Source organism: Hyperolius riggenbachi, chromosome 1, assembly GCF_040937935.1.
Source record: "Hyperolius riggenbachi isolate aHypRig1 chromosome 1, aHypRig1.pri, whole genome shotgun sequence".
Classification (NCBI taxonomy): Eukaryota; Metazoa; Chordata; class Amphibia; order Anura; family Hyperoliidae; genus Hyperolius; species Hyperolius riggenbachi.
The window spans coordinates 643,117,111-643,144,856 of record NC_090646.1 but is presented as its reverse complement, the minus strand read 5'-3'; the positions used below and the strand labels follow the sequence as shown (position 1 = coordinate 643,144,856).

The window sequence follows — 27,746 nt, the reverse complement described above, 5'->3', positions numbered from 1 at the left end:
TGCACTCTTAAGAGAACCTGAGGTGAGAGGGATGTGAAGGCTGCCATATGCATTTCCTTTTAAACAATGCTGATAGCCTGGCTGTCCTGCTGATCCTTCGCCTCTAATATTTTTAGCCATAGGCCAAGAACAAGCATGCAGGTCAGATGTTTCTGACTGAAGACTGACTAGATTAGCTGCATGCTCGTTGCAGGTGTGTGATTCAGACATTAATGATTCCAGAAAGACCAGCAGGAAAGCTAGGCAACTGGTATTGTTTAAAAGAAGTAAATATGGCATCCTCCTTATACTTCTCACCTCAGGTTCCCTTTAAAGAGGATCGGTAGCGTAAAAAAATTCCCCTGGAGGGTAAAGCCTCTGGGTCCTATCAAGGCTTCCCCCATCCTCCTATGTCCCACAGGGGAAGCCTCAATAGGATCCAGAGGCTTCTCCCTACCGAGGTGAGTACCCTCCAGGGGAATTTTTTTTTGATTACAGAGTCTCTTTAAAGCAAACCTGAACTAAAAAAAATAAACTGATGCGATAAACGATTGTACCCACAGTCTTATTTTGTGTTTAACCTGCCTGGCATTCTGATTCCTGCGGCCCTGCGGCCGCGGGAACGTTTTTTGCAAAAAATTTTTTACATGTATCATGTAGCTAGCCTAGCGCTAGCTACAAGATTCCCCCCTCCCTGCGGCGTCCCTCCCACCCCTCCGATCGCCGCCGGCGCAATCACCCATCCGGAAAACCCATTCTGAACGGGATTTCCAAGAGGGCTTCCCCCGTCGCCATGGTGACGACCGTCGTGACGTCATCGACATCATGGACGTCATGACGTCACAGGGAGTCCCGATCCACCCCTCAGCACTGCCTGGCACTTATTGGCCATTCAGCACACGGGGTCTGGGGGGAGGGGCTGCATCGCGGCAGGTTGCGGCGGGCGGCGGCGATCAGGCACAACACGCAGCAAGCCAAGTTCTTGCTGCGTGTTTTAAAAAAAATTATTCAAATCGGCCCTGCGAGGCCTGAGCGGCGACCTCCGGCCTAGCTCGCCCAGAACGCCAGGGAGGTTAAAAGCTACATTTATAAGTTTAATGTTTTTGTTGTTTCAGCTTAATGACAGGCTTGTCAATTTGTTTACAGCTCCCATGTTAAACGGTTACTAAAGCCTACAAAAAAAATCAGTTTAACTTACCTGCGGCTTCCTGCAGCCCACTAAAGTCATCTCTTGCCTGGCCTGTCCTTCCCCGACCCTCCAGCGAGCAGTGGCGATCCCCACAAAGCTGGCCGGCCTTGATTAGTCAAGCCATGCGCACCCTGATCACACTCCCATTGGCAGCACATGCGCAGTAGCGACTTTACCATACTGCGCACACACATAGAATGCTGCCATGCGGCCAGCTTTTAGGGGGTTGCCGCTGCTTGCCGAAGGGTCTCAGGACGGCGCGGGCACAGGAGGACTCCAGGGGGGCTGCAAGAAGCCCCAGGTAAGTTAAACTTACTTTTTTTTACCGCACTTTAGATTGACTTTAAGTGAGTGCAGGAAATGATGGTGAGATGAGTTGCTGATCAGCCCAGATACTGTAATTTGTACATTCCTGCCCTGACATCCTGTCAATGGTAATGCAGCAGGAAGTAAGGCAAATCACAGATAGCATATGTATGTTTTTTTAAGGAGTACCACCCTAAAATGTTGGTTATTTTATTGGTCATTAACTATTGCGTGATCTCTTTTTTTTACGTTTCAGAGCCTCCGATAGGACAGATGCACCCGCCGCATGGTGTCACCCCGCAGAAAAACAGCAACCTCCTGGTCATCATCGTGGTCACTGTTGGAGCGATCACTATCGTGGTAGTGGTCATAGTGGCCGTCATCTGTACAAGAAGATCGTCCGCACAACAGAGGAAGTACGTAACTTTTCAATTCATCAGATGCAAGCTACAGCCATTGTAGTTTCAGGCCCAACAGGGTCCCTTTTTCCAGACTAGTTCAGCACACACTGGGCTCAATTCACTAAGATCTGTAGGGTGAAAAATTATAGGTTGGTAAAATATCGCACTTGGTATTCTAGACTTTTTTTACCAGGATTGTGGCTCTGAAACCACATGCAAATTGAGCTGTGCTTACTCTCCAGGGACCAGTGCTAAGGGGGTGTGGTCAATATAAGCAACACCTACTAATGCCCATTTGACTCTGCAATCAGGAAAGCCAAAAGATCACCACATTGAGCCAAATGGAATAAAAATAGTAAAACTTGGCAGTGTTCATAATCTTCTTACTATACATTTCCTTTAATAGAGTATCAGGTCTAAGGGCAGGGGCCCACTAGTAGCCGCAAATTGCTCTCCAAGATGTTCGTTTTTAGAGTGATTTTACAAGTAAGCCCCAATCACTTTTGAGAGCAATTTCAAGGAATGCATTGCAATTTTGGGCCCTGCATTCCTTCAACGATATCCTTCTCTAAATGCTGCCATGATTGCAATTTTGGTACATCGCAATTGCTTGTGTGGAATCACCTCCATAGACCTATACACAGAGCAGGGACAAGGTCCTCCAGCACCCAAGGCTGAGACACCAAAGTGTGCCCCTCCGTCCCTCCCACCCCAGCTGTCACACACTGATTGCTATTAGACTAAGAGGGCCACAGGCCCCACAACCTCCCCAACACCTTAATCTCTAGTTATCTGGCTTGCAGTCACTGCCATGTATCCCCTTTTCTTATTTCTTTCTGCTTCATACACAATTAGGAATGACAGCTGAATAAATTCTGCGCCCCCTCCTACACTGCGCCCTGAGGCTGGAGCCTCTCCAGCCTATGCCTCGGCCCAGCCCTGCCTATACACACGCTAGATGGATGTTGCTGGGCTTTACAGAGGTGTAGTTAGCCCGCAGGCTAACAATGTGTTCTGTAGCAATGTGGGGGGGAGGTGGAGATCCGATGGATCGGCACAAGTGTGACATAACGTGGCCGGCAGGGTGAGAGGTGAAAACAAAGCTATCAGTCGTAACTTGGCCGCATCGATCTTCCTGGCGGTTTGATGACCGGGCGGGAGTCGGGGGCTGCTGTACACATGCTGGATTATCAGAAGAGGCAGTTGTTATAGCCAGTGATTCCTAAAAGCTGCAAATGGCTCTAGTGGGTTCCAAGCTGAACAGATAAGTCACCGTTAAGGACCACTATTATGAAAATAGTCACATTTAAAGAGACACTGTAAAAATAAAAACGTCCCCTGGGGGGTACACACTTCGGGAGGGGGAAGCCTCCGGATCCTAATGAGGATTGCCCCGTCCTCCTCTGTCCAACGGGGGTCTCGCTGCAGCCCTCCGAACAGCGGCCCGACAGACTCGACAGCCTGTGCAATATTTACCTTTCCAGGCTCCAGCGGGGGCGCTGTTGCGGCTCTTCTGACGGAGATAGGCAGAAATAGCCGATCTCCGTCGGGTCCACTCTACTGCGCAGGCGCAGGAGACTTGCGCCTGCGCAGTAGAGCGGCCCAACGGAGATCGGCTATTTCCGCCTATCTCCGTGGGAAGGAGCGGATACTGCGCCTGCGCTGGAGCCACGGAGGTAAATATTTACATCACCGCCGCTCCGGGAGGATTTTCGCCGCCACCGTGGGACACAGGAGGACTGTGGAAGCCTGAATAGGATCCGGAGGCTTCCCCCACCCGAGGTGAGTACCCACTAGGGGAGGGTTTTTTTGGTACAGATTTTCATTAAAATACACGAAGTACGTTTCTTCCAGATAGAGTTGGGCCGAACCTCCGATTTTAGGTTCGCGAACCTGGTTCGCGAACTTCCGCGGAAGGTTCGGTTCGCGTTAAAGTTCGCGAACGGCAATAGACTTCAATGGGGATGCGAACTTTGAAAAAAAAAAATAATTATGCTGGCCACAAAAGTGATAGAAAAGATGTTTCAAGGGGTCCAACACCTGGAGGGGGGCATGGCGGAGTGGGATACACGCCAAAAGTCCCCGGGAAAAATCTGGATGTGACGCAAAGCAGCGTTTTAAGGGCAGAAATCACATTGAATGCTAAATGACAGGCCTAAAGTGCTTTAAAACATCTTGCATGTGTATATGTTACGGCCAGAACCCGAAGTTTGGCCACTTCTAGTTCTGGCCGGCCACTTCGGGTTCTGGCCGGCCAATTTGCGAAGTGGCCGCTGCGCTGCGGCCAATGTTAGACATGGATTGTTTACTCTGATATTAATGTATCTTCTGGCCGCAGCGCAGCGGCCAAACGTATTAATTTGTTGCAATTAAGCCGGCGGCAATGTAACAATTCAAGCCGCCGGCTTTTTATCTGCCTCTCTCTCTCTCTCCTCTTATGGCCAGCCGGTGGGGGACACGCGAGTCCCCCAGAGTCGTTCGTCGCAGCAGGGGCAGCAGAGCGGGGAGGCTGCAGACATTGCTTCTGCCAGCACCCGCTCTGCAAGAACGGCAGGCTTCCCTGCCGCAACGAACGACTCCGGGGGGATACTCGTGTCCCCGCCCGGCTGCCCATAGGAGAGCGAGAGAGGCGGGGGGAGGAGAGAGAGGCGGGGGGGGGGGGAGAAGGAGAGAGAGGCAGATAAAAAGCCGGCGGCTTGAATTGTTACATTGCCGCCGGCTTAATTGCAACAAATTAATACGTTTGGCCGCTGCGCTGCGGCCAGAAGATACATTAATATCAGAGTAAACAATCCATTTCTAACATTGGCCGCAGCGCAGCGGCCACTTCGCAAATTGGCCGGCCAGAACCCGAAGTGGCCGGCCAGAACTAGAAGTGGCCAAACTTCGGGTTCTGGCCGTAACATATACATCAATCAGGTAGTGTAATTAAGGTACTGCTTTACACTGACACACCAAACTCACCGTGTAACGCACCGCAAACAGCTGTTTGTGTAGTGACGGCCGTGCTGGACTGGTGCGCACCATGGCGAGAGTGCAGGTTTTGGTGGCTTTACAGCCCATATGGTCGCCTGGCTGATGTAGCTGAATGACAGAACAGTGACTGTCCAGCTGATCAAATTTGGTCTGACCACAATGAGGCAACGACCTTATTATCGTGGGTGTGCCCCCCGAGACACTCATCTAGGCGCCGGTCATTGCTTCATTGTGATACGCAAGCCCCTTCACCACGGCAAGGTAATGATCACGAAGGGGAATGGGCGCATGTACATGCCTTTTCTTTTGTTGTTGCAGCTGCCCGCAGTGCAGCCAGAAAAATTAGGCAGTCATGTACACGCACCAGAAAAATTATTACAGCGGCCGCTGCTAGCAGCGGCCTAAAAAATTCAGCAATCCGCCTGGAGTCCCGGACCCTGTTGGTGGTGGCGGAGAAGGTAGTCAAGCGGCCTGCAGGCAGACATGCTGTGTGGAGGGACTGGGAGCGACTTAGTCTTCTTGGGGCAGGCCAGGCAGCCAGTCACACGGCGTGCAGGCAGAGATGCTGTGTGTGCGGGGACTGGCGGGTTCACAGAACAGGTATGCAGTGGCGGGTCTACTGAACAGAACAGGTATGCAGTGGCGGGTTCACTGAACAGGTATGCAGTGGTGGGTTCACAGAACAGGTATGCAGTGGTGGGTTCACAGCACAGGTATGCAGTGGTGGGTTCAATGAACAGGTATACAGTGGCGGGTCCACTGAACAGAACAGGTATGCAGTGGCAGGTTCACTGAACAGGTATGCAGTGGTGGGTTCACAGCACAGGTATGCAGTGGTGGGTTCACAGCACAGGTATGCAGTGGTGGGTTCACAGCACAGGTATGCAGTGGTGGGTTCACAGCACAGGTATGCAGTGGTGGGTTCACAGCACAGGTATGCAGTGGTGGGTTCACAGCACAGGTATGCAGTGGCGGGTCCACTGAACAGAACAGGTATGCAGTGGCGGGTTCACTAAACAGAACAGGTATACAGTGTCGGGTTCACTAAACAGAACAGGTATACAGTGGCGGGTTCACAGAACAGGTATACAGTGGCGGGTCCACTGAACACAACAGGTATGCAGTGGCGGGTTCACTGAACAGGTATACAGTGGCAGGTCCACTGAACAGAACAGGTATGCAGTGGCGGGTTCACTAAACAGAACAGGTATACAGTGGCGGGTTCACTAAACAGAACAGGTATACAGTGGCGGGTTCACAGAACAGGTATGCAGTGGCAGGTTCACTGAACACAACAGGTATGCAGTGGCGGGTTCACTGAACAGGTATACAGTGGCGGGTCCACTGAACAGAACAGGTATGCAGTGGCGGGTTCACTAAACAGAACAGGTATACAGTGGCGGGTTCACAGAACAGGTATGCAGTGGCAGGTTCACTGAACACAACAGGTATGCAGTGGCGGGTTCACTGAACAGGTATACAGTGGCGGGTCCACTGAACAGAACAGGTATGCAGTGGCGGGTTCACTGAACAGGTATGCAGTGGTGGGTTCACAGAACAGGTATGCAGTGGTGGGTTCACAGCACAGGTATGCAGTGGTGGGTTCAATGAACAGGTATACAGTGGCGGGTCCACTGAACAGAACAGGTATGCAGTGGCAGGTTCACTGAACAGGTATGCAGTGGTGGGTTCACAGCACAGGTATGCAGTGGTGGGTTCACAGCACAGGTATGCAGTGGTGGGTTCACAGCACAGGTATGCAGTGGTGGGTTCACAGCACAGGTATGCAGTGGTGGGTTCACAGCACAGGTATGCAGTGGTGGGTTCACAGAACAGGTATGCAGCCAGACAGGAACAAGTTAAGCCTAACTAATCTTTCCCTGAGAGACAGTCTGCAGCAGCTCGCCCTACTCTCACTAACGCAGGCAGCACACGAGTGACCGTAATGGCCGCCGCTGCCTGCCTTATATAAGGGGGGGTGGGGCTACAGGGGCTAGTGTAGCCTAATTGGCTACACTGGGCCTGCTGACTGTGATGTAGAGGGTCAAAGTTGACCCTCCATGTGCATTATGGGGCGAACCGAACTTCCGCAAAGGTTCGCCTGCGGGACGCGAACGCGAACCACGGAAGTTCGCATGGAACCGTTCGCAGGCGAACCGTTCGGCCCAACTCTACTTCCAGAGTAAAATTAGCCATTTCTCCTGTGTTGCTGTCACCTACAGTAGGTAGTAGAAATCTGACAGAACCAACAGATTTTGGACTAGCCCACCTCCTCACAGGGTTTTCTTTATCTTTTTCTTTATTTTCAGAAGCACTATGTAAATGGCAGTTGCTTTGTCAGTCTGCCAAAAAAAGTGTGCAGTGAGCAGGGAGGCAGGCTAGCATCTTTGTAGAAATCCTTTTCAGGATTCTTTATATCGAATAACGGTCATACTGAGAATCCCCCATGAGCATATGGACTAGTCCAAAACCTTCTGTCTGATTTCCAATTATAAGTGTAAGTGATTGCAACATAAGGCCCCGTTCACACTTGCGTTTCTCTGCCAAACAGACCGGATGACCTGACCAGATCCGGATCGGAACCGTATGGTTCTGATCTGGATACGATCTGGATCCGGTCAGGTTGCATCAGGTGTACATCAGGCTGCGATCCGGATCCGTTTGGCAAAAGAGAGTACAAATAAATAAAAATGTTGGGGTCTGGGAGGTCAGCAGAAGGTGCACCTGTGGAATCAGGTCCTCCGCTGTTTAGGCCTCACCTCCACCTCCGACATACTGGCAACAGCTCCAGCACAAAGTCACTGCTGCTCCACTCCAAAATGCTTCCCATGTGTCCCCATCCAAAATGGCCGCTAGAATACGCATAGGAAGTGGGGTAGAACGTCAGGTGTTTGTAGCCAGTGCGTTCTGTGCTTCCGTTTCCCATTGCTTTCTATTTCCGGATGGTGCAGTCAGGCTCCGGTCCGGGTGCGTGGGCCAGATGATCCGGACCGAAAAATTGCGCATGTTGGAAAAGCGCCCGGAGTCCGGCTCCGGTCCGGCTCCGTACTGTACGGAACGGACGCGTGTGAATTGCTATGCGGAACGTACGTTCCGTTTGTACAGTATACGGTCCGCATCCGGCCCGACGAATCCAGACAGGGAACGCTAATGTGAACCGGGCTTTAGCGAAAAGTCATTTATGTATAGCTCATTTTACTCTGAAAGAAATGTATTTCTTATTCCTATGTGTTTACATGTATTTTAAAATGTTCCTATATTTTACAAAAGTGGTCCTTTAAAGAGACTCGGAAGCGAAAAAAAAAATTATGATATAATGAATTGGTTGTGTAATACGGATAATTACTAGAATATTAGTAGCAAAGAATATATTCTCATATTTTTATTTTCAGTTATATAGGTTTTTTTTTTTATATAACATTGCATCATTCTCTAATATTTGCAGTTTGCACACTACTCAGCATTCTAAATGATTTTACAGAGCAGGGCAGTGACCCTTTGAACTGTTCTCTGTAGGAAAACAAACAATACACTGCCAGACACTTGAGATAACAAACTTCAGAAGACAGAGCTCTCTGAGACTTTGAAAGTCATGGAGCTCAATGGCTCTTTTGCATAGATAACAACTGGAGTTTCTTAACTCTTCCTGTACCGGAAACAACATTAGACTTATGTCTCTGCTCCTAATGCTTTATTTCTTAGCTGTACTACACATACCAATCATTATATCATATTTTTTTTTTTTCGCTTCAGTGTCTCTTCAAGGACTGTTTACTGGCTGTTAATCATCTCAATCCCCTGTGTAAATCAAATCCAGCCAATCAATTCACTCCTCTTTACCCAAGCTAGACTTGCTCCATGGCCTGTAGATGTCAGACGCCCCTTAGAAAGTGGACAGACCTATTACACCAATACATGCCGCATGTCCCTGGAGATTTGCAGCCACAACTCGCAGCACACATTTAAATTTTTAATCTTTTAAACTCATCACCTACTTTTTTTTATCCTACCCTATAAACCACTCCCGCCGTCCACGCTGCCCCGGAGCGAATCTTGGCCTCAGCGTTGCGATGCTGCCACCCTCGGCATCCCGGCAAGAAAAACGATCACGGGTTTGTTAAAAAATGATCTCTAAAATGACTTGTTTTTGACGAGATTCCCCGGCTGCGTCTCCCCGGCTGTTGGCACGGTAACAAGACAAGCTGATAAGAGCAGAGTAGCCTGAAATTCACTCTGCTGTCAATTCATATGTTTGGATGGAAAAAGAACATCTATTTTGACTATCGCTCCGTGTACTCCGGCAGCCAGAGATACGTCTTGCTTAGCTGCTTAAATCGTCGTGCCAGCCAAACATTTAGCGTCACCTATCCTGCTGGGACGGCATTCATCACATCGGAAACCAAAACGCAAGGAAGTTAAAGAGGAACTCCATCCTAAACAAACATACTGTCATTACGTTACATTAGTTATGTTAATTAAATTAAAATAGATAGGTAATATAATCTCTTACCCACCCTGTTTTAAAAGAACAGGCAAATGTTTGATTTCATGGGGGCAGCCATCTTTTTGGTTGAAAGGAGGTGACAGGGAGCATGAGACACAGTTCCAACTGTCCTGTGTCCTGATCACCCCTCCCAGTTGCTAGGCAACGTGAATAACAACATAGGAAATCTCATCATGCTTTGCACAGCATCAGGGCTTTTTTTTGATGGGTGGAGCTTAGCTAAAAATGCAGCTAAAAATGATGCTTTGGCAAGAAAAACAAAGTTCTGATGCTGTGAAACTGTTCAAGAAACACCAAGCCTTTTCAGTGCTGCTGAGTAGATTTTTAGTCCTGAGGTTCACGTTCAGTTACACAGTAGCAAACAGTAATAGTAACTGTAGGGAGCATCCCCTGCAACTGCAGGTGGGCCCGGAGGTGTGAGGGGGTCCCAACTACTAACTTTCCCTCCTTCTCATGCTCTAGGTGTTTCTGTGGCTACACATGTTATGGGGGTAAAATCCTTGTGGCTACGCCTGTTTTATGACCCTTATAGGGTTGGCCCCCAGGCAGTGCGGGTCACCAAGAGGAGGCAAGGGGAGATTGTGAACATTATGGGGGCCCCAGCAAAGTTTACTGGGAGGGAAGCATGGCTTGTAGTTACTCCCCTGGTAGCAAAATAAATAAGATAGAGCAGTGGCACTGAGGTACTGCACTGACTTTCTGTGGTTGGTGCCTATACCGGACCAAGTTATCAGGTGATCACACCGCTGTCACGGCGGTAAGTGATTGCTCAAGTGCCAGGACCTAGGGATGACATCTGTTTTTCCTGAGGCTCCCGCCTGCGCACTACCGCTCTACTCCACGACCTGGACTTAGCTGCCAGAGGTATTAGGACGCAAAGGAGGGGGGCGGAGGAGAACAGAGAGTGCGGTGGGCATGAGGACTGCCTCTGATACTTGCCTGCTCCTCCGGCTTTTAACATACATTCCACTTCTGGTATCCTTTAAAGTGGACCCGAACTCTTGCACAGCGCACAATGAAACGTCTTTATTCCACATAAAGTTGCTGAAGAAATCCACTGCTCTGTGTTTGTCTAGGCAGATCAACATGTCTAATTAGCTCTTATCAGCAGCTGTGAATAGACTGCAGGAGAGCATTGCCAAGGCAGTTCATATAGTAAACATTGAGGCTTAAAACAGAAAAAAAAAACATCCAATCCAATTTAAAGTGTATTTGAGCCGGGGTGGGAGATAAAAAAATGTACATACCTGGGGCTTCCTCCAGCGCACTCCAGGCTGATCCTCACTTTCCTCCTCTGCCACCTGGATTGTCTGGAATTTGGCCCAAAAGTCCATCAGTCACGCTTCCTTCGCCGGGAGCATTCTGTGCCTGTGCAGTAGTAGAATTCTCCTGGCAATGTGCAGGATGGGGGTCCGTGCGCAGGTGGGCCGCGCAAGAGCAGTACGCTCCAGACCGGAGGACTTTTGGGGCCAAATTCCAGACAATCCAGGAGGAAAGGAGGATGGCGAGGAGCCGATTGGGCTGGAGGAAGCCCCAAGTATGTATAATTTTCCTCTCCCTCGCTGTCTCAGGTTCCCTTTAAGGAAGGGAGCGGAGCCAGTGGAAAAGTGCCCTTACTGTTGCAACAATCCTATACGACCTTACCGTTGCCTCGATATAGCATGGTGATTGGCAGGCGGTCTCTCTGGGAGGACTGAATCGCAGTCAGTACCCGCCATTCACGAGGAAATAATAAGGATGTGAAAAGTATTCACGACCTGCAGCCAAAGACATCTGCCCTCCAGACAGGAATATTTTCAGTAACCAATTTAATCCTGTACTAGAAAGCCTGGGCCGCCTCTGCACAGTTCCAGATGAATCACTGTCATTGCGAGTCCTTGTCCTCACCCGCGAGACTTGCGCAGCCTTCCCAGTGTTAAACTTACACTCTGGATCAGTAAGCAGCTGGTGCTAAAGTGGCATGGCGCCTGCCCCCCCCTCTGCCTCCCGGGGAACCAAATGTCATCTTCCTTCAACATCAATGCCGGAAAAGCTCCTCAGTCTGCGCCAGACATCTCAACTTTATGCTGCTACTTAAGGCGGAACTCTGCTTTCTCAGAACAAGATACAGTTTCCTCCAGGACAACTCATTTAATTCAAAAAGTATTAGTAAACATTATTTAGTTTGGCTTACCTCCTTTTCTTTGCTCATCTGGCTCACAAAAGGGCACCGCGTGAAGTTGACATTGATGTTGGCTACAGTGACCAGATTTTTCTGGGCCCAACCTGGGAGCTGACCGTTAGAGAAACCGTAACCAAGAATTGAACTTGAACCCAATAAGTAGCTGATACTCCCTTTTACATGAGAAATCTATTGTTTTTCACAAACCGATCATCAGGGGGCGCTGTATGACTGATATTGTGGTGAAACCCCATCCCAGAGAAAGCTGTGAGGACCATGGTCCTGGCAGTTTCCTGTCTGTAAACCTTGTTGCATTGTGGGAAATAGCTGTTTACAGCCGTTTCCAACTGCCAAAAAAGCAAGCCGCATCTCCTTCCACTGATATCACCTGCCAGCAGTAAAAATGTCACCGTGTGATAAATGTCAGAATGTAAATCAGGGAGAGTAATGCTTTTACAATGGGCATACACTGACTAAATCATTTATAGATAATTATTGTAACAATGAAGCACTTTTTTTATTACATTATTTTCACTAGAATTCCTCTTTAACGAGTTTTAACTGAAATATTTTTCACATTGCACTGCTATGGAGAAGGGAAAAAAAAAGCGTACTAACTGATTAAGTGTAAACGTGGCCTAAGTGTGCCTTATTAAGACATCAGTGACATCACACACATAGGAGCCTCTGCATGCAACTCCATCTCGCCCCAGCAGCACCATTGGGGTGGGCGGAGCTACATCCTATGGCCACACCTGCAGCTATTACACCACACTGAGGGGGCAGATTTGTGCGCTGCTGTGGGCGGGCCAATGAGGCAGCCATGGAGCCGAAACATTTCCTGACACTGTCGGCAACAGATCGGACCATTTTTTTATACGTTTCTTGAGACAGGGACCCTCATTCCGGGGCTGGCCCTTGTAAACCGGGACTTCTGGTCACCATAAATTAGCTGCACATGGGCTGTGAGCAGACGTTTAGGGCACCGATACACATTCATCTGTGTGGATCCTTGGCCTGCATAAATTAACCTCACTGCAGAGGGAGATAGGGAATGGGATGCAAAAATCCAAAGGGTGGGTGTGGCCTGTTTCCATGTCAAAAAGAAAGCACATTTTAGCTTAACATAGCTGTTTGCTGGGTTGCTGACTAAACTGGAAAGACTTCATAGCACTGAAATTGAAAAAGGTTTGTGTATCAGAGACACATGTAGGTCCATATTCAATTTACTTTCTCTGTGAAGTTTTCTCGTAGGCGATATTTTCACACCTTATCAATGAACTGCCTTTTAAAGAGGAGCTGTCAGCCATACTATTTCAGAAAAACAACAACACATATATAAGTAGATAAATGCTTGCTCTACTTACATAACATATGTATTGCACTGTCCACATTTTGAATTTAGTGATTTTTCTATAGTAAAAAAAGAGAAAAATCCTTTTTAGGATTCTCCATTTTAACTGTGTCTATCTTGAAGCCAGCCAATCCTGATGTCCTTTCCTCCCTTACTCTCCTCTGCCTGATTTTGTATGCATTGCCTGCCCTCCTCCCAAACTTCAGCATGAGAAATATTGGCCAATCAGAGAGGAACAGAGGTGTGTGGGTGGGGAGAGGGGGAGGAAGGAAAGAGGCTTCAGCCAATCAGCCAATTAGTTAAGTCTGAGAGGAAAGTAAAGAAGCAAAAAAAGACAAGCCAGCATACCCTGCAACTTCCTTTGTGCAGCAATGTATCAAATAAGAGTCAGGTAAAGATCGTTTATCAACAAGAAAAGTAATAGTGATTTTCAACTTTGGATTGCCTGGTTTCCATCTTTATTACTTGTTTACCAGATACAATTAAAGAATTGATTTTATGCCTGACAGTTACACTTTAAGCCACCAGCAAGCAAGGAAAAAAATCTAGAATAATGTAAAAAAAATACTTTTTGATCTACTTTTTGGCACTTTTCAATTGCAGAATGCGAAAAAGTTATTTTAAACAGCAGATGCAATATGATCTCACAGGAGAAAACGTAGGGAAAAAAATTGAATTCAATAAGGGTGATAGTCTTTTTGTGTATACCGTATATACAACAGTGCAGGTACATTTTAAGAAGAACTTATATCCGCACCATTTGCAAACTAGTTGGCAGTGTTCCATAACTATTTTGCAGTTTTAGAATAACTTTAATGTGTTTTGTATCAATTTTATGGTCTCTCGGAGTCTTACTTATTTTGGGTATTTTGTTTTGTTTTGCCTGCAGTCTGCTAAGCAGTTATTTGAGAAGGTGAGAAAAAAGATAACTTTTGAGAAAAGGGTTGTTTCAATGAAAGTTATTCAAAAAAAAGTATTTGTAAAGGTGGCCATACACACACAGATTGCACCTCAAAGTGGCAAAAGGATTGATCCCCCTCTGATCTGAAGCTTATCAGAGAGGGATGGATTCCTACCATACACAACACATCATTTTTCAACAGATTTCAGCATGAAATAGACTTCAGCATTCCCTTCTGTTCCCCGCCCCGTGGAAGAGGAGGGAATGGGAGGGTCCTAGGAGGGAATAGGCCTGCCTCTTCCTGAGGAACCCTGCAGACCCTAAACCTGAGGAACCATAATGCTGAGTAACCCTAACCCTGAGGAACCCTAACCATAACTCTGAGGAAACCTAACCCTGAGGAACCCTAACCATAACTGTGAGGAAACCTAACAATGAGGAACCCTACAGACCCTAACCCTTAGGAATCCTACAAACCTAACCCTGAGGAACCCTACAGACCCTAACCCTGAGGAACCCTAACCATAACTCTGAGTAACCCTAACCATTACTCTGAGTAACCCTAACCCTGAGGAAACCTACAGGGCCTAACCCTTAGGAACTCCACAAACCTAACCCCGAGGAACCCTACAGACCCTAACCCTGAGGAAACCTAACCCCAAGGAACCCTACAGACCCTAACCCTGAGGAAACCTAACCATAACTCTTAGTAACCCTAACTCTGAGGAAACCTACAGACCCTAACCCTTAGGAACTCTACAAACCTAACCCTGAAGAACCCTACAGACCCTATCCCAGAGAAACCCTACAGATCCTAACCCTAATCCTGAGAAACCCAACAGACCCTAAAGGTAGCCATACATCAGTCGACTTGGCATCCAATCAAGCACACTCGATCGACAATTCAACCAATTTAGCCCAAAATTGGTAAAAATGTATAGATCTGACATGCTGCAAGATGTCTGACCGACGGCAGTAACGGCGTACGATATCGGGACAAAAGACAAACACAACAGAACCCCCAGGGCTATGCACCACCACCCATTCATGTGATACTTTACCTATCTGTTGTCTCCCGCTATGGTTTTCATTCAACCCCCCCCCCCCAGACACAGCTCAACACAATATGATCATTTTGAAGTTGGCGTCAGCAATCTTATCAATTAGCTTCTGAGTGAAGCTGAAGTTTAACCGATTAACCCTTCCAGTAACTTGAAAAAGTAATCATACCTTTTTTCCTATTAGATTTATGTAGTGTTGAATGCTTAGACCATAGATACAATTTAAATGTCATACCACCTTAATTGCCATATTAAATATCATTTTAAATACCAACTGCAGTGAGCTCCCTTCCTTAAAGAAAAATGAATTAATTTAGTGCACCTAGTGCTACACTGTACATCAAAGAGGTGACAATAAATAATCAGACAGACTGACATTGGGCGGGAAGAAGTCAGTACAGTCGGGTCACTAAGTTGAAGTGTGAAAGTGCTACTAGTTGATGCTGAGTGTCCTGTTTCATCTGTTATGTGTCATTCCCTCTTTGATGTACTCCGCACTTGTGTGTACCTGTCAGACTTTCATTTTCCATTTATGTGTATAACATTTTGCCTGTAAAGGGAACTGACTGTTCTCAAAAGCTTGCTTTTCAAAAATGTATTTTGTGAACCAGTTGAAACCCAAGTCTGCATGGAAGCAAAACGTAAAGTAAAAGATGTGTTACTGTTAATGGGGAACTTAAAAGGTGCTAATACAGATGACATCTTCTGTGGCGAACTCCCATCCCATAATACACCAGTATTATCCTCTAGGCCTGGTGAATGGTGAAATATATGGTCATGGTGAAATCTATTGCAAATTGCTGGACAATGTGTGGGCACTCAATAGATCCCTCTCTGATCAGATTCCGTGAGAGAGGGATCTATTTAATTGTCGATCTGTCCATACGTGGAGTGATGTATGTCCATCATTAGACAGGCATGCAGAAATGTGGTCACTTGCCAAGTACGGATAAAAAAAGAAAAAACTGAAGAAGTAGAAGTATCGATCCTTTGAACTTTCCTGCACTAAAACCTTATCTGTCTTCTCAATGACAGATAACAGGCTTTTAGCTTCTATTTACTTTTCTGAAATCAACAAGCTGTTGGACAAGCTCTTTGCATGATCACAAGTCATGGGTTTTTAACTCTTGCTGAACTGGAAAACAGAAAGTAAGCTCATCTAATTCCTTAGTGTGGCTAGTACTATCTGTGTATATGTTTATCTCATGTCATAGGTCACACTTCAGGTACACTCTAAAGTGCTTTCAGACACTATAAAGGTGGTCTCTGTTATTTGTAACATTTTTTTTTTATTTTGCAGAAAAAGGGCCACACACAGTGCCAGTAAACGAAAAGGTAGCCAGAAGGACCTGAGGCCTCCAGATCTTTGGATCCATCATGAGGAGATGGAGATGAAGAACATAGAGAAGCCAGCTGGATCTGAAACTCAAGGAAGAGATTCCCCCCGGCCAAGCTGCCAAGATCTAACGCCTGTTAGTCACAGCCAATCAGAATCGCAGTTGGGCAGCAAAAGTGGGTCACATTCTGGTAAGTCATACTGACGGAAAAGTCAATGAGAGACAAGACATTGATGTGCTTGACATTTAATAATGGTTGCGTCGGTCATCACTGACATGAAGTAATATTTCCCTCAGGTCCTGATACGGATGAAGTTGGAAGTACAATTTCAACATTAGAACGTTCCTTAGCTGCTCGAAGAGCTACAAGAGCCAAGCTCATGATTCCGATGGAGTCACAGGCCAACAATCCACGTAAGTATCCAGGGAACGATAAAGCAATTTCTCTGCTGACCAACATGTAGAAGCCATCATACTTGGGTTGAAGCTGTCAAGAGGTAAACAATAAAGACTCACATGTATTATATAATGCACCAAGATTCCTATGCTAGATACTTCAGTTAGCACGTCTCTGTTTTGTAAATTGCAAACATCTGAACTTAAAATTAAAAATCAAAATAAGCATACACAGGTCATACTTACTCCCGTGTAGTCTACTCATCAATCTCTTTCTCCTCTACCGCATCCTGTTCACTGTGTCTGCTTCCCTGTAGTTACACCCTTGAAGTGGAGGGTGGAGGGGGGTGCGAGGGGGGGTTTCATTGGGTTTAGAGTTCACTGGAACTCCCCCAAAAATGTTCAACTATTTTTTCAAGAGTGAATCCTTCCACAGAAAATGAAAAGATCTGAGTGAGTAAAGGTTCTCCTCACCTGCTCGACACTGTGGTTGTTGCTTTTGCAACCTACACTTGTGAGTTATTTGCATACATACATCTACCCGGTGCAGCAAATTGCTACAGTAGAAGGGGCTCCTGTGGTCTGAGTTTTGGGGTTTCTCTGGAAGGGCCGTGGGACCTCTCCAGACATTTCCCTCTATTCCTTGTATGGATTCAGTAGTATCTTCAAAGCAAATTTGCCCATGAAGCCTGAAAACACAGAGAACTAATTTAAAGTAAACATCTATTACACGTATCTTGACTGTCCCCAGGTGATGTGGATACTTATCTATCTGCCATAAACTTTATATAACAAATCGGTCAATAACTTTTATGAAAGATATCTCCATCAGAGGTGCTCCTAATCTTTCTGGTGGCACGTCTTTTGTCAAGGCCTACAGGATTTCTGCAGCCGTGGGTTCGCTGGGTTGACCCTCCTGCTAAGAGCAGGTATCGGTATTCCGGGAGAACCGTGAGGCTTCGATCTATAGAATAAAAGCATTGCCGAGATTATTAATATCATGAAAGTATGTGTCATTTATAGATTAGATGGCTGGTTTATTAATCTTGCCTGGAGGTCTACTTTGACTGTTCAGCAATAAGCCAGCAGTCGACTACAAAGTACTCAGAAGGTAACACAGCAGATGTTTTGGCGGCATCACACAGCTCTAGGCTGGTACAAGAAGCCAGATCTATACAGAAAGCGAAGTACATCTTTAATCCCCGGGAATCCAGTAGAAGAAGACACGAGGGATGAAATGTATCAGTGGCTCTTTTTTTTCTGTCCACTCGAAGAGTCACTTCCATTAGGCACCACTAGAGAAATGTACAGAGTGCAGAGCAGCGAGCATAAAGAAATTCTCCCTTTGATCCGTAAGAACGTAGATGACTATGATAAGCGAGTAGGTGACAGCTAAATAGGTCAAACCACTTTGTCCAATTGTTTACAGGCAGCTGAGTGTCGAGCTTATTTCTTCATTCCGTTTTTTTCTTCCATTGAGTAAAACCTCTCTTAAGATTTTCTGGCCAAAGCAAAAAGACTGTAATATTTCTTTGTTAGGAAAAAGAAAAAATACACACGAACCTGCACTTTGCTGAGATGTAATGGTGAGATGGAACTAATGGGGTCAGGTGAAGCAGGATATGGATTCCATCACCTTGGACTCTTAAGGAAATCAATTGTTTTATGAGTTCATGCCAAGGACAGGAGCGGAAGGGTCCTCCGTCTTCCGGGGATATTAATGGACCACGCGGTCTAAAGCGATTTGTGGTCGGAAGACTCTTTAGGTTGTTGCGATTAGTTTTGAATGAAGTTTGACCATCTGATGTGGACCTTTCGGTGTCACCATAAACTTGAGATGAACTCATTATTTGTTATACTGTTAATTTGCCATATTCGTATTGTGATGTGTGAGCCAAAGACATATACCTGGATTCTGCTGTCCATATTACAGTTTAAGTGCACTGCACAGAACAGAAGGAAAACAGAAATGCACCCTGTATAAATTTCGAGTTTAGTCTGTCTAATGCCCCTTCATGTGTGACTAATCACCACTGTAATTTGATCTCTCAGCTGTGTCAGCTCAGTAATCTACTCTGCCATGGCAGGGCAGCTAATTTGTAAACACAGGATGTTAACTCTATGTGTACTTTCATGAAAGCAGAAAGTAGACACACTGAAGATTTCTTGCAATATTTGTATAAGCTGTAACAAGAAATGCTTTTCTTTAAAGAGAGCCTGAGGTGGGCTTATGAAAAGAAAAACAAAATAGGCTACCTGATCCGTGGGGGGCTGAGAAGATCAGGTAGCCTTCAAAACCACCGCTCACCGTCCCTCCTGTGGGCCGCAATGGCCCACTTTCACTTACGTCACCTCTGGGTCATGACGCTGGAATGAGAGATTCATTCTCTTATTCACAGCATGCAGAAAGGTGGGGGAGCGGCAGGGGGCGCGGCCAGGGAGAGAGAGCTGCCCAATGGCCTAGGTCTACACGTAGGTCTAACGGACAGGAAGTGGAGTATAATCGCCCCAGTTAGCAGGGCCGGATTTGTACTCTTTGCCACCCAAGGCCACTGTCACCAGCCGTCCCTGTTTAGTATAGGTAGTGAGATGACCCCTCCCCCTTCCCTCTAGTATAGGTAGCCTGATGACCCCCCCCCCCCAGAATAAGTAGCCAGATGACCCCTTTCCCTCCAGTATAGGTAGCCAGATGACTCCCTTAATCCCTCCCCCCCCCCCCTCCTTCAGTATAGGTAGCCCACTCGCCTTCACACCGCAGCAGCCATCAGTTTCACTCATTTCTCCGCTTGTCTCCAGTGCAGAAGCTTCCTCTTCCTTTCTGCCTCCAATGCTGCCCAAGTCCATAGCCGCCGGCCACAATGCAAACGGCACAGAAAGCAAAGTGGCTGCTGCACAGGCGGCTAGCAGGAGAGTACCGCGGTCAGCTCACCTGATCTCCCTGCGTTGCAGCATTTGCAAGCTTGAAAATAAGCTTGAAAATCCTGCACCAGTTTAGCCTGCTGCTTTGGTGCCCTTGTGCCTGTGGTACCCTAGGCCATGGCCTAGGAGGCCTAAATCCGGCCCTGCCAGTTAGATCAGCAATCACAGTAAGAAATCTCGAGACGTTCTAACACCCTTTCACGCTATCCAGAGCAAAGCATCTTCTTTTTTTCTCCCTTAGAGTTGGGGCTTTAAAAATACATTATCAGGCAGAGCTTCATTATAGAAACCATCTTTCAAACAAATACCTGCAGCATTAACCACAACAATAACAAAATGCATTGACAGAGAATTGCCTTTATGTTGATGCAGTGATAACATTAAGTCACTGTAATTCAATTTTCTGGTGGGTTTTTTTTTTCCCTCCCCCCTTGTCTTTTTTTCCATGCCCTGCAAGTAATCCATTTGCTGCAGTGCATGCTGGGAGGCGATGTGAACAGCGGCACATGGAAATATAGCAAGGGGTGTTGGGCCAAATCTGTTTTGTTTATATCTGTTTCCCGATGTAAAGGCGTTCGTTCGCTGAATATAAAATGTGACAGCCGGCAGTAAATTGCCTGGGTGATCGAGAACTGCAGACTTGTAAAAACCCAATGTGATTTGTGTGAGCATTTCAGCCTGCAAACTCTTAACATTAGTGTCACATCGAAATTCAATTGTCAACAAAAGCTACTGTACTCTCTGCAAGGTTTTCAATCAGATCTAGCCAGGCAATAATAACGCGAGGAGGAAGGAGAGAATGGAAGGAACGGGGGTATTGTTTGATTGATTTTCCATATATTAGTAAAGGCTCCTTCTATGCCGTTTCAATTACACCGGCGATGCAATTACGGATCTATGAGAAATCTTCACTTAAAGGGATGTTTCACTTTAAGGGTAAAAATTGCCATAAATATGAAATATAGTTCGAGGCTGTTTTTTTTTTTTGTACAATTTAATCTTATTAAAACAACTCTTTTTATTACATTCTTCAGCCGGCTAAGAATTTCCAAAGCTGACGGTAAACTTTAATTGTTTTTATTTTGCAATCTTGGCAGCAGTACTAAGCGTGCTGTGTTTGAAATACTGAGGCCATGACACAGTCCGGAAACAACCGCATTGCTGTGGGGGTAGCTGCACAGAGCAGGAGTCTTTGCATCTCGACAACTGCACTAATTAGTTAACAGGTAGCCAATGTTAGGGTTTCATTTCCACTAGAGCGAATCTGCGTGCGTTTTCTGTATGCAGATTCGCATAACTAATATAAATCAATGGGCCTGTTTCCACTTGTCAGAAATTCTGTGCGGTGGACTGTGCAGAAAAAAATCCGCACAGCAGAGCCATCAGAATTTGCACACCGCAAGGCTAGCGTGCGATTTGCCTGTAATGTATTTAAAAGGAAATTTGCATGCGTTTTCGTTATGCAAATTTTCCATGCGAATTTGCATACGTTTTCGCTTAAAATCAATGTAAAAGCACACAGGCACTGTCATGGTTAAATTTGCATATTTACAAACAGATGCAAATTCTTTATGCGTTTTCGCGCTTAAAATTCGCATAAGAATTTGCATTCGCATGCAAATTTGTTTTCTCGTTTTCCGCAATGAAATCGCACCGCACTAGTGGAAACGGGCCCTTAGAAATGCTTTGAAATGACTGTTTAATATGCACATAAAAGCAAAGTAACTGAACACAATTTTTGAACACAAAGGAGAATAGGAGGTTGATGTTGATGATGGCGATAATAATATCGTTTTATTTTTACTTTTACAGCTGTGGTTAGTGCCATACCAGTTCCCACACTAGAAAGTGCCCAGTATCCTGGAATCCTGCCATCGCCAACCTGTGTATATCCGCACCCGCAGTTCACGCTACGCCCTGTGCCGTTTCCTACGCTCTCCGTGGACCGGGGCTTCGGGCCTAGTCGAGGTAAGAGATTTAAAGGACAACTGAAGTGAGAGGTATATGGCGGCTGCCATATTTATTTCTATGTAAGCGATACCAGTTGCTTGGTCATCAATTTGAACGCCGCTAGTGATGCGATCTCAATCCGCTATCGATCTACCAGAAATTTTCCATCCTGCGGGATTAACCTAATCAATCGACTTTGTCTGGAAGTCGGTCGTTCGGGAATCGTTTGCAGCATCGATTTCTAGCATATTCAATCAAATGATCCAATTGGACACTAATGGATGGGAAAATTGGTTAAGTCTATGACTGCCTTTATACTTTTATCAATGGACCCTAAACAAGCATGCAGATCAGGTGCTCTCTCTGAAGCCTGACTGGATTAGCTGCATGCTTGTTTCAGTTGTGATTCAGACACTACTGCAGCCAAATAGTTCAGCAAGACTTCCAGTAAACTGGTATTGTTTAAAAAGGAGAAAAAAAATATGGCAGCCTCCATATGTATCTCACCTCAGGACCCCTTTAAAGGGGAACTGTAGTGAATATAACGTAATGTATAAAATGTTTTGTTTTTTTAACAATCTGAATTTATAAAGTTATTTTAGTTATTGTTTGCTAGTTGTAAAATCTTTCCTCACCACGATTTACATTCTGAAACTTGTAACAGGTGTCACCATCTTTAGTCCTGTCAGGTGCAGCTCTGGGAGGTGAATTCCACATAGCTAAATAGCCTAGGCTAAGCATCACAAAGAGGGTGGGGCTACATACCAATATACAGCAATATATAGATATAGAGGGTGTTTCTGATGCTGAAACCAGGAAATTACCGTAAAAGTGAAGTCCGCCTCTCAAAGAAAAAGAAATGGTGTGAAAAACAATGATGCAAGCACACTGTGTTACTGCCCAATGCCCCATTTTAAGATAATTCAAGCATGCTTTAGTCTAAACCAGTGATGGCTAACCTTGGCACTCCAGCTGTGACAAAACTACAAATCCCATAATGTCTCTGCCTCCCTGATTTATGCTTAGAGTTGTCAGTGTTGCAATGCCTCATGGGACTTGTAGTTCCACCACAGCTGGAGTGCCAAGGTTAGCCATCACTGGTCTAAACACATGCATACTTTAAAGTGGACCTGAACTCCTGCACAAGACAGAAAGAAAACGTAGAGAAATGCACCCTGTATGTATTTAGAGAGTTTAGCCTGTGTAATTTTCCCTCATCTGTGTCTAATCACAAGTTGTAATCTGATTTCTCCCGTGTCACCAGGGCAGTTTCTAGGCTAGAATGCACCCAGGGCGAGGGTGTAAAAATTGCGCCCCCCCTCCGCGGAGCCAGGTATAGGTGCCTGCAGTATAGGTTAGCCAGGTCCAGTTGCACTCAGTATAGGTAGCCAGCTATAGGTCCCCCTGGTATAGGTAGCCACGCATAGGTGCCCCAGTATTGGTTAGCCAGGTAGGGGCCTCCAGTATAGGTAGCCAGTATAGTTGCCCCCAGCATAGGTTAGATAGGTAGGTGCCCCCAGTATAGGTTAGATGGGTAGGTGCCCCAGTATAGGTTAGATGAGTAGGTGCCCCCAGTATAGGTTAGATGAGTAGGTGCCCCCAGTATAAGCTAGATAGGTAGAAGCCCCAGGAATAGGTTAGATAGGTAGTTGCCCCCAGTGTAGGTTACATAGGTAGGTGCCCCAGTATAAGCTAGATAGGTAGGTGCCCCCAGTACAGGTTAGATAGGTAGGTGCCCCCAGTAAAGCTTAAACAGGTAGAAGCTCCCAGTACAGGTTAGATAGATAGGTGCCCCCAGTATAGGTTACATAGGTAGGTGCCCCCAGTATAAGCTAGATAGGTAGCTGCCCCAGTATAGATTATATAGGTAGGTACTCCCAATATAGGTTAGATAGATAGGTAGGTGTCCCCCACCCCCACATAATGGAGGTCTTGGGTGGTAGTTACAATACCACCCCAGACCCCCCACTCAGTGCCGGTTGGCACTGACAGGCCAACAAACCTCCCTTAGTTAGTAAGCACCCCACCCCCAGTGGCACATGCAAGTCCTCCCAAACCCCCTCAGCCAGAGAGAACCCCCCCAAGTAATTGTGTCACAGCCACCCTAGAACGGCCCATACAGGTCCTCCAGATTTATATCATTTAATTCACTGAAAAACCAGCATGACTGACATCATTTATGAAATGAAATAGAAAATACATGCAGCTCACAATGAAACAAAAGTTTTGTGTGCAATACTAGACAATACACTAAGTTGCACAGCATTACTTTAGGTAAGATTTCCATCCATTATTAGGTACAGCATTGTTTGTGTGAGACATGCATCCCTGCCTTGGCTGTCAGGGCTCTGCATAATGTCACACACAGTAAGCAGAGAAATTCTGTGCCATCTGCTCCTGGCTGCAGAGGTCATATACCTCCGGAGCAGACAACACAGTCTCACGGGAATTACACTGGAGATCTATACCTGGCTGGCTGGCTGGCTGGCTTGAAAACAAAAATAATGCGGACATCCTGGACAGAGCAGAACGCAGCTTTTTGTCCTGTTGCTGCTTCTGCCTGGTCTTCTTAACGGAGACAGAGGGGCGGGCTCGGTCGGCTGGCTGCCTTACTCTCATTGGCTGGAGAAAGGCACCAGCTGAAAAATGAGAGTTACTGATTGGAGGGCGGGAGGGAAGGGAGGGAAAAAAAAGCCTTATGCTTCTCACACACTGCAGCCGCCGGGGACCTGGCTGCTTATATCTGCTGTGCACACGTGTGCACAGAAAATAGTGTAAACACTGAGCGTCTCCCTAGCATTGTCCTCCATCCTGCGCCCACCTTCCTTCACCTGCTGGCCTGCGCTCAGTGCAGTCGCACGGCCCGCACGGTGGTAGAAACGGCCCTGCGTGTCACATGACTGCCATGGCAGAGATGGCAGATAAGCCTCATGTGAAAGCACAGGATGTAAACAATAGGTCTGCTTACATGAATCACGAAGTAGAAACTGTGCAGATTTATTTTAGGATTTGTATCAGCTGTAACAAAGTAATGTTTTTTGTTTAAAGGGTATTATGCTGTTGTGTATGTTTTAGAGCAGAGAGGAGGTCTGAGGTCAGGTCCACTTTAAGGAACAAAAAATGCACTCATCAGCTGTTGACTCAACTCTTCTCCCCACAGACCAGCGCCGAGGAGTGTTTTAAATAGATAGCAGGAGAGTAAAGTTCCCTTCGCTCTGCTCTCATCAAAGCCAGGAGCAGTCAGACTCAGAGGGTGATTTAAGGAATTCTTTCTTCTTCTTCCCTGTTATGACACATTATACTTCAAAAGCGGAAAACTTCAAAGTCCCGCGACAAAATACAGCGCGGTTCCAGAAACAAACATCAGCCAAATCATGTAACGTTTTCATACCAAACAAATTGCCCTTCAAAAGCCGAGATAGAAGCCTGGTTATGATCGAGGTAGCAGCGACCTCGTGCTCTTTAAAGATTGCAAAATGCGCGTCTAGAGGAAATACTGCCCGATACCTGCAGGAGACGCGTTCTCCAAACGCACGAGTTTGAGTTTCAAGAGGTGTCTCTTGGCGGAGCGGGGGGGGGGGGGTGAGAGGTAGTAAGCGAATTCCCGAAGGGGAACTTCAGTTTCACTGCAAAATCGTTATAAACATAAACGGTTCACGCATTTAGAATCTTTTCCACTAGTAGCGTTTTGCAATCCGACGATCGCCAAACTCTAGGTGCCTAAAGAGTAAAGGCCCGTACCTACCGCGCGATTTTCCCAAAGATTTTTCCGACAACTGGCGTGTTTTTGAGTGAGGAGTGGCCGTTTCCGCAATCTTGCGAAGTGGGTACAGGCGTGTGATCGCGCAAACGTCACTTGGCCATGGGGGCCCCGATAATGACCATCGGATCGGATCTTTAAAATCCCCTTTAAGATCTCAGGATCTTTAAAATCGCTTGACTTCCCCTTCGTGTAACATCCCATGACGACGTGAGCAGGAAGAGAAATCGCTGACCGCTCATCGTCAAGGGGGCGTCACTGGACCTGTTGGGTGGCGAGTATTCAGATTAATGGAATCCTCTGTATCATTTCCATTAGCACAGTTCATTTGTGGAACAGTTTTTACCCATCGTAATTGTCGTGCCTACTGCATTTTATATGAAGCTGAGCAGGAAAATCAAGGAAAAAGAGGAGTAGTAGAACAATGGAGTCTGCCGGGGCTCGGACAAGATGATCCAGAAGTCTTGTGCTCTCGCCGGCATCTCAGGAATCAGTGGCTGCCATACTTACTCTGCATTCTTGGCAGAGGTTGCCCCGAGAGGAACATACTGTATATGTTCACAGGGCCGGATTTGTACTCTTTACCACCAAGGCCACTGTCACCAGCCGCCCCCGTTCAGTATAGGTAGCGAGATGACCCCTTCCCTCTAGTATAGGTAGCCTCATGAACCCCCCAGAATAAGTAGCCAGATGACCCCTTTCCCTCCAGTATAGGTAGCCAGATGACTCCCTTAATCCCTCCTTCCCCCCTCCAGCTCGCCTTCACACCACAGCAGCCATCAGTGTCACTCATTTCTCAGCTCGTCTCCAGTGCAGAAGTTTCCTCTTCCTTTCCGTCTCCAATGCTGCCCAAGTCCATATCTGCCGGCCACAATGCAAATGGCACAGAGAGCAAGGTGGCTGCTGCACAGGCGGCTGGCAGCAGTGTACCGCGGTCAGCTCGCCTGATCTCCCTGCATTGCAGCATTTGCAAGCTTGAAAATCCTGCACCAGTTTAGCCTGCTGCTTTGGTGCCCTTGTTCCTGTGGTGCCCTAGACCATGGCCTAGGAGGCCTTGGCCTAAATCCAGCCCTGTATGTTCACCACCCATGAGCTTGGGCGTAGGTGGAGCTGAATGACGGAACTCCCTGCTTCCGCTGAAATCCCCAGTGGCTTGAAATACTATTTCCCCTCCAAGTCCTCGCAACTCGGAGGGAGGAATAATTCTGAATCTGAATATAAGACCGGTTAATTAAGCCGATGATTAGTATGTAGTCGCAATAGTAATGAGAGTTAGCAATACTAACTGAAAACTTCCAACAGGTCAACTACCAAAAAGTTACTTGAAGCATATACCAAAAGGACATGTACCTTAAGTGAAATGCAATTCAAAAATAAAAAAGCAGTGCATTAAAAAAACGGCCCTGCATAACCTTTTCCAACATATGAATTAATAATCAGTATTTTATCTATTCATATGGAAGATAAAGCATAAAGCTTGATTGCTGTAGCCGATTATCCACTAAAATAACATTTGGGAATTCTAGTGGAGTCAGACAGTTACGCAATCACACTTTCCTGGCCATTCTGTACCCTCCATAAGAACGATGGACTAATACTTACCTGGGTCCGCTGCACTCAACGGCATGCAACTGCTCCACTTTACCTGCACTAGCCCTAGACTATACAGCCTTTTGTAATTACTCACAAAACCTTGCAAAGAACCTTGCTCGACAACCATCCGTGCCAAAGAAGGCTTGCTTATTCGACCCCGATTTCATTATAAAATTATAATGTACAGAAATTGCTTGTATAAAAACGTAACAAGTCGCCATTGGGGCCATGAATATCTTTATTGGCAAAAGCAGAGGATGATGCGGGGAGTAATGAATCATCTCAGGGGACGCAGAATACTGTTCTTACGCCGTTTTACCCTTCTCCAATCGCTGCCGCGTTCCGAAAATGCAAAGCAATATTATCACCATTCCATTTAAAAAGTGCTTTGTCGATCATTTTGCAGTAATTACTTTTATGCGCCTCGATAGTTAGCAAACAACCGTCAGGGGCGATTTTAAGTCATCAAACCCGTGGTTCTTTTTTTGGTAATAACCTTTGCTATGTACCATTACTTATAGTTAACAATATGAAATATTAAAAAGTTATGTAGAAGTTTTGGTTTATGAAGTTCACCGATACAGCGTTGTTGAAAAGTTTTATGCTGGGAACGCTCTATGCAATTTCCTGTCCGATCAACGGAAAGTTGTAGCGTGTGTAAATGTCAAAATTGCTCCCGATCGATCAAGGAACCGATTTTACTATAACGTTGCAAAATCGATTCCTTTCTCGATCAGGAACGGATTGGACGTGTCAGAAATAATCGGCCAATTCCCAAAGATTGGATGGGAAATTGCATTGTGTGTTCCCAGCCTAAGGCATTTGTGAAATAATGCTGTAAGGAGGAAATGCCCTAGAGATACAATTAATCCTAATTCACGCTCCTGCATGTTTCACTGCTGGTTATGGTAAGTAGACAACTACGACATTACGCTACAATTTTCATATTTGATGCAGCT

The 27,746-nt window shown here is 46.3% G+C and overlaps 1 protein-coding gene across 7 annotated transcripts in view; it reads left to right on the top strand.

Annotated features, from left to right (window-relative positions):
• DCC (DCC netrin 1 receptor) overlaps window positions 1-27,746 on the top strand; it is a 1,000,213-nt gene that overhangs the window by 947,268 nt on the left and 25,199 nt on the right. For all 7 annotated transcript variants that reach the window (XM_068251343.1, XM_068251342.1, XM_068251341.1 and 4 more), the window contains 4 exons: window positions 1,731-1,890; window positions 16,133-16,359; window positions 16,467-16,583; window positions 21,297-21,452. In XM_068251343.1, coding sequence (XP_068107444.1) covers window positions 1,731-1,890; window positions 16,133-16,359; window positions 16,467-16,583; window positions 21,297-21,452 — 660 coding nt within the window. The remainder of the gene's footprint in view (window positions 1-1,730; window positions 1,891-16,132; window positions 16,360-16,466; window positions 16,584-21,296; window positions 21,453-27,746) is intronic.